At 54.9% G+C, this 7,646-nt stretch overlaps 1 protein-coding gene across 1 annotated transcript; it reads left to right on the forward strand.

Annotated features, from left to right (window-relative positions):
* Window positions 1–293: 293 nt before the first annotated feature.
* On the forward strand, window positions 294–7,010 carry mex3a (mex-3 RNA binding family member A). The gene is made up of 2 exons (XM_056286865.1): window positions 294–798; window positions 5,712–7,010. Exons 1-2 carry the CDS (start codon window positions 294–296, stop codon window positions 6,890–6,892), a joined length of 1,686 nt encoding a protein of 561 aa, XP_056142840.1. The 3' UTR covers window positions 6,893–7,010.
* Window positions 7,011–7,646: the final 636 nt, after the last annotated feature.

A 7,646-nucleotide genomic window follows, 5' to 3' on the forward strand; every position in this document is an offset into this window, starting at 1 on the left:
GGGAGAGAGAGGGAGGGAGAGAGAGAGAGAGGGAGAGAGAGAGAGGGAGAGAGAGAGAGGGAGAGAGAGAGAGCGAGAAAGGGAGAGAGAGCGAGAGAGGGAGAGAGAGAGCGAGAGAGGGAGAGAGAGAGGGGCCGGTCTATGGGAGGGGCTATAGCGCAAAAGGGGGAGTTCGTGAAGGAGGAGGAGGGAGGGAGGGGAGGGCCGGGTTGGGGGGGTGCGGGGAGGAGGCGGCACGGTGCTGGTTCTCCAGTCTCTCTCCTCCGTCTTTGTCTCTCACTCTTTTGTTAGCCATGCCTAGCCTGCTGGTTCTAGCAGGGCTCATGGAGAAGAACGGGGGCTACGCCGGGGACCTGGCCGGCTCCGGCTCCGGGTTCGGCGGCGAGGCTCTCCTGGTGCCGCCGGACGAGGAGGAGGAGGACTCGCGCGCCCTGCGGGTCGCGCTGGGCCAGCTGTCCCTGCTGGGGCTCGCGGAGGGCGAGGAGGGCGGCGGAGCCCCGACGACGACGGCCGGAGGGGGAGGAGGACTAGTGCAGGACCGGAGCAACAACAACAACAACAACCACCACCACAACCACCACGCCGGCAGCGTGGCGGGCGGCGCGGACAGCGGGGGGCTGCAGGGCAACAGCGGGGGGCTGCAGGGCAACAGCGGGGGGCTGCAGGGCAAGAGCACGCTGGTCTCCCTGTACGAGACCTGCTCCCCCGGGGACGCCAAGGCACGAGGAGGCTGCAACATCACGGAGTGCGTCCCGGTGCCCAGCTCCGAACATGTGGCCGAGATAGTGGGGAGACAAGGTAATGAAGATCTCCTCCTCCTCCTCCTCCTCCTCCTCCTCCCTGCAAAAGTTGCGCTGTTGTCGTTGTTATTGTTAATATGAAGCTTGTGTTCTTCTCGCTGCTATTATTGTGGTAGGTGTTGTTGTTGTGACCGGGCCAGCCACGCGTGCCGACACGTGTGGGTCGTGGGTCGGCGTTGTGTGTTGTGTGTTGGTTACCTGGCGCTACTGACAAAGGAAAAGGGAGTGGTGTGTGTCCGTGGCTCCAGCAGACACGTCCGTTGGCCTGCTCCTCTCTCGACATGTGCTCCAACTTCACTACAGACTTCATGCTGCTGCCCAAGTCCCTTTGTGGTTTATTAAGACCTGGACCGGGAGCACAGGGTGCGGGCATCATCATCATCATCATCATCATCCTCCTCATCCTCATTATCACTACAACCGTAATTATCATAATGACAAATATTGCGGTTGTTCTTCCTATGGCCACTACTCTTATGATTATTACTGTAGCCTTGTTATTACTCGTCCGTCCAGCCAGTCGCCATCACGGTCGGCTCACACACGCGCACGCGGGAGCACTCGGGCTTCCTTTGTCGTCTGCAACGCGCCAGACGGTTCAAAAAAACAAAAAAAACGCAACGTGCCACCGCCGGGTGAGGGGGGAGAGAGAGGGAGACAGACAGAGGGAGGGAGACAGAGAGAGACACAGAGAGACAGAGAGAGAGAGAGAGACACAGAGAGACAGAGAGAGACACAGAGAGAGAGAGACAGAGAGAGACACAGAGAGAGAGAGAGAGAGAGAGAGAGGGGGGTGTTGAACATCTCTCCCTCTCTGTCTGTCTGTCTCTCTCTGTGTGTGTGTGTGTGTGTGTCTTGTCTCTGTGTGTGTGTGTGAGAAGAAGAAGAAGAAGAAGAAGAGGAGGAAGAGGAAGAATAGGAAGAAGAAGAAGAAGAGGAGGAAGAGGAAGAAGAATAGGAAGAAGACAGCACGGCCAGTGTACAGATGTTTTGTCGTGTTTCTTGATGGATGTTTGTCTCTGGAAAAAAAAAACACGTGTCTGGCGGATGATGCACCGCCCCGTTGACTCCACACCGGACAATAGAAGCAAGCGCCCCCCCGCCCCCCCCTTTTCGTAACGGGCGAGTTGGGAAGTAACGTTCCGACCTGGTTCCGCTGCACGTCCTGCAGCCTGCACGAGCTTTGTTTCGTTGCCTGGAACTGAGCGTGAGTGACAGCAGCTGTCAAACAAAGGTGTGTGTGTGTCTGCGTGTGTGTCTGCGTGTGTGTCTGCGTGTGCGTGCGTGCGTGTGTGTGGGGGGTGGGGGCGGGTTATGTGGAGAGGGCCAGATGGGTGGGGGTTTATTAGACGGTGTTGCAGGACGGGCTGGTCCTGGAAGCGTGACTCAGCGTGAAGAAGTGGGTTTCTTTGTTTTTGCAGGTTAATATTCTGGCATTGTTTCTTCCTGACAGGACTGGACAGCCGGTACACGTACAGTACACGTACAGTACACGTACCGTACACGTACAGTACACGTACAGTACACGTACAGTACGTGTACTGTCTGGGATGCTGCATCTGTAGTCAGCTTATTGGTTTTAAGTATATTTCAGTATCAGCGTGTCTCATCTTTTCATGGTATTATAATTCAGATTGTATCACACCATTACACAGAAGTGTGTCGTTGGTCTCGTTGTTGTTGTTGTTCTCGTTGTTGTTGTTGTTGTTAATGATAACGTGAGTCTATTACCTAACATTTCTCACAAAAGCAGACGTGCCATATTTGAGGGAGTGTTATTTCCAAAGTAGCTTTGGGCTGGTGTGGCGCTGCATGGCCCAGCGGTTGCATGGGGTCAGCCTGAGCCGGGCTCTTGAACGCGCGGCGTTGTGTTGGCGGACTTGGTGCCCTGGCCGGTATCGTGTAGCCTTCCCTGTGGTGGGCGTGAGGACATGTGCCATATTAGCCCGCGCTCCCGCTAAGTCTCTTCTGGCTCGTTCTTTCAAACAAGCTGGAGCCTAAGTAGATTTTCACTCAGGAGGTGCACCACGTGGCTTCACCCACTGCTGACTGTTGTGAGGAGTCTTTTTTCCCTTGGGGGGGTGGGGGGCAACCAGGATGGCTGAATTGGATGGAGGAGCCGTGGCACCCAAAAGCTGAGTGAGAGTCACGCCCAAAAACTCTACTCGAGGAGCTTCCACTTCACTGCTCGTGTTCCACGCCACACGGCCACCCAAGTCACAGGAGCAGAACGAGGGAACGAGAGAACGAGGGAACGAGGGAACAAGGGAACGAGGGAACGAGAGAACGAGAGAACGAGGGAACGAGGGAACTAGGGAACGAGGGAACGAGAGAACGAGGGAACGAGGGAACAAGGGAACGAGAGAACGAGAGAACGAGAGAACGAGGGAACGAGGGAACGAGGGAACGAGAGAACGAGGGAACGAGAGAACGAGAGAACGAGGGAACGAGAGAACGAGAGAACGAGGGAACGAGGGAACGAGAGAACGAGGGAACGAGGGAACGAGGGAACGAGAGAACGAGGGAACGAGAGAACGAGGGAACGAGGGAACGAGGGACCGAGGGAACGAGGGGCAGGAGGGGCAGGAGGGGCGGGACGGAGACCGAGACAGACAGAGAGGCAGACAGGCGAGGAGGACACTACCGCTGCATCCTCGTGTCATCTTTGAATCTAAAAAGACCGACAGCCTCCACAATGTGGAGTGTCTCCGGAGGGACGCGGCGGGCGGGCGGGCGGGCGGGCGGCCGAACCCGCCGCGTCCCTCCGGAGACACTCCACAATGTGGAGTGTCTCCGGAGGGACGCGGCGGGCGGGCGGGCGGGCGGGTTCGGCCGCGGTCCACTGTGAATCCAGCTTGTGCCGCTACAAGGGCCCCTCACTGGCCACTGAGCCTCCCCTTGCTTAGCCTGAAGTGAAAGCTTTGAATTTGAATGGGGTAACTGAAGACAGCCAACGGGTGGATCCAGGGGGTGCAGCAAGATGGGGCCTCTCCGCCCCGGCCGAGGAGAAGTGCTGGTTTGGGGGGTTTTTAGACCCCAGAGGAGCTGCCGTTTGATTTCGGGGCCTTCCTTAGTTGCTGCTCCTCCTTGCCCTCCTTCACAGGACTGTGCATCCGTGAATCCTGACCAAGTGGAGCATCCTGTGGTGGCGGTGGGGCGGTGGTGGCGATGGGGCGGGGCGGGGCGGGGCGGGGCGGGGGCGATTGTTTTCTCCTCTGTCAAAGTCACAGGCATTGATTCAGGAGTATGCTTCCGTGTCTTCCTCTGGCACACTTTCATGACCACATTAAACCAGAGGCTTTGGTTTCAACCAGACGTCTTCGCTGCATGGGCGCGGAGCCCCACCCCCCCACCCCCACCCCCACCCCCAGATGAGACGTCTATGGTGTCCGGTTGTAAATGATCTAGAATGACCTCTGTCCTTCAGCTCGAGTAAGTCATGGCTCGTTAGGATACGGTATTGTCGCGTGTTGGAAGGCTTGTGGTTGTTTTCGGTTGTTATTGTTGATCGCGCTTCTGCTTTGGGCTCATTTCTACACACATTCCTTCTGCATATCTGACAATTAAAATAAGTCAAACGCACCAGTGCCTTTCAGACCTGGACATCATTAAGAGGACTCATTTCAACGGCTGTCTTAAGAAATGTATTTGTGGTGTGGGCTGCTAGACTCTAAACAGGATCTGTTTGACTGATTTGGTGCCTCTGGTACCCAGAATGGGGGGTCCCGGGGGTCGGTGGGGTCATCTATCTGGAGGTGTCCTCCCACGTTTTGAGCTATGATGCTCACTTTTCTGTTACTACCAGCTAGTGTGACCACGGACTGAGGCGTGAGCGGCGTGGAGCGCCTGGAGGTTGGTGCGGAGAGTGGGGGTCTCCCCGCGGAGCAGACGGAGGACAGTTGTGAACAGGCCAGACAGACAGGTTGGCTTCTTTGAGACCCCCTCAAGGAAAGAAGGGAGGCGGTTGACGCGTCAGTAAATGCTGCGGTGTCGAAAAGGAGAGATTTCTGAAAGAAGGTAGATACACTGGCTGATGTGCTGTACTCCTCTCGGGGGGGCTATTTAAACACAATCTGGCCCCCCCCCTTTTTTTCTTTACCACATTTCTCTTGACCTCAGATGTACTTGACAGTCCACCTTAACAGCGACCCATTTCCTCCCTGCTTTGTCTCGTTCCAGTGTTGGTTGCTGCTTCAGGAAGCTGAATATGAAATAATATTTACCTGAACTCTCTAGCGTCAAGCCCCCCCCCTCCCCCCTCCCCCAAAAAAGGGCAAAGTGCTTGATATCATAGGCTATTATGACATGCTGGTCACAAAAACAGGATGAATGAAAAGTGAGAAATGGTTCAAAGCCGATGTGCATGTGGGCTGTCTGGACTGTCTCGTGAGTTCAAGGAAAGGTCAGCGAGTGATCGCTCTCCAAGACTCTGCAATTAGCCTGCCTCTGCTCCAGCACCTCCACAACACGACCTCCACAACACGACCTCCACAACACGACCTCCACAACACGACCTCCACAACACGACCTCCACAACACGACCTCTCACATGTGGAGAGGCTGTACATCAGCCGGGTCTGTGTTGGCGAGTGCAGTTGCGGGGACGTGTTGGATATTGATACCGACACGAGCACGTTGTACTGCGGAGCCGATCCGTCCAGGTGGAGTCCACTGTGCACCTCCTGCAAGTGAAGTCAGTGGTAGCATGGAGCCAAACTGCTCACCTATCAGAGTAGAGACGGCATACTGTGCCGAGGACTGGGGAGGGTTGGATTACTTCTGGTCTAGAATGACAACACGAGGATTTGTGTCTTCAGACTTGTAATTCTTCACATGATTAAGTGTGCGTCACAACATGTCATCAATATTCCATATTGGGCCTCACTAAACTGTCTGCTGCTGTCTCTGCAGGTTGCAAGATCAAAGCCCTGCGGGCCAAGACCAACACTTACATCAAAACCCCCGTCAGAGGTGAGGAGCCCGTCTTCTTAATCACCGGCCGGAAAGAGGATGTAGCGCTTGCCCGCCGTGAGATCATCTCTGCCGCGGAGCACTTCTCCATGCTCCGAGCGTCCCGGAACAAGCTGGGCATGTCATTCAGCGGCTCCCCGCCCACCCCTCTGCCGGGCCAGACGACCATCCAGGTTCGAGTGCCGTATCGTGTTGTGGGACTGGTGGTGGGGCCCAAGGGCTCCACGATCAAACGCATTCAGCAGCAAACGTGCACTTACATCGTCACACCAAGCCGGGACCGCGACCCTGTGTTCGAGATCACGGGGTCGCCCAGCAATGCCGAGAGGGCCCGTGAGGAGATCGAGGCGCACATCGCATTCCGGACGGGGGGCCTGCACGACCACAACAACGAGAACGACTGCCTGGGCCCTGATGGTGGGAGCAGCCCCGCGGGCAGCGGCGGCGGCGGCGGCGGCGGCCTGGAGAGCCGGCTGCAGCAGGTGTGGGGTCTGCAGGGGGGCCAACGCAAACCCCTCACCAGCAGCTATCGCCAGAACTTCTCAGACAGCGTGGTCGGGGGTGGAGGGGGAGGAGGCGGAGGCGACGGAGGGGGTATTTACACCAAGGGCAACTTCTCCAGCTCCGGAGAGAAACAGTGCTCTTACTTTGGATCCGACGGTACCCAGAGCTGGGGTGACCCGGACTACCCCAAACAGGTGGCCTTCTATGCCCAGCAGCGCTCCAAGAGCTTCGGAGGCCTCCCCCTCCCTCTCACCAGACTCTCGCCAGGGCTGCCAGAGCCGTGTATCGGAGGAGGAGGAGGAGGGAACGCCAACAACTCCTCAGTCACCAGCATCGCCGCCGTGGCCGGATCGCCCCATGCTCAGGCTCGCCGGGCCCACAGTGAGCCCACCTCGGCCGGCGGGGGCTTCACCGGCCGCCTCCCAGTGCCGGACTCCCCGCCGGCCGGCGTGCGAGACTGCATGACCTGCTTTGAGAGTAAAGTGACGGCCGCCCTGGTGCCCTGCGGCCACAACCTCTTCTGCATGGAGTGTGCCATCCGAATCTGTGAGCTCAACCACCCGGAGTGCCCCGTGTGCCACACGCTGGTCACACAGGCCATCCGGATATTCTCTTAGGAAAAATCCCTCGTCGGTTTCGATCATTTTGTTTCATCAGTGTTCAATAATTATTTGCGTTTATTGTTATGATTATTATTATTATAATACGTATTGTTTGTTTTACAGAAAATTTTAAAAAACCACCAAGCAGATATTTTAGAAAGCACTGCTTGCTTTACTAAAAATTATAAGAAATATTTTTAAGTTTTTCTTTTATATATAAATATATATATATGCATATATATTTTATAAAAGTTTTGTTTATAAGAGGAGTATAGAACATTGCATTTTCTGTTTTTTTTTACTGCTGCTGTTTTTCATTCACGAAACAGTGAAGGCAGAGGTAGATAGTAATGTGAACATTTTATTATTCCAAATTTTTAATTTCACTATGAAGTGGTTTTATATGGAGGAAGGGGATGATTGTCGAGGTACCCGACCTGCACCTGAATGACCTAGAGAGTCAGTATGTTATTATCAGAAGGAAAAAAATTCATCGCACCTTACAATCATCTTGGTCTCAAATAGGATTGTCAATCATATCTTAAAATGTAGGAAGCTGACAGGAAGTTGAATTCATGTATTTTTTTTCTTCAAAATTTGATTGTGTTTTGATGTAACTGGTCCAAAATGGATGACGTGTCCATTGTAGTGAAATGAAGGGACTGGTTAGGAGCGGAGTAATCGCCCCCGTACAGCTCATGGCGATGGCTGATAGTGGGGATAAGGTATTGCGTGTTATTATTCGTATTTGCTTCTGTTTTGTTGGAGT

The sequence above is a fragment of the Lampris incognitus genome, chromosome 9, assembly GCF_029633865.1.
Source record: "Lampris incognitus isolate fLamInc1 chromosome 9, fLamInc1.hap2, whole genome shotgun sequence".
NCBI lineage: Eukaryota > Metazoa > Chordata > Actinopteri > Lampriformes > Lampridae > Lampris > Lampris incognitus.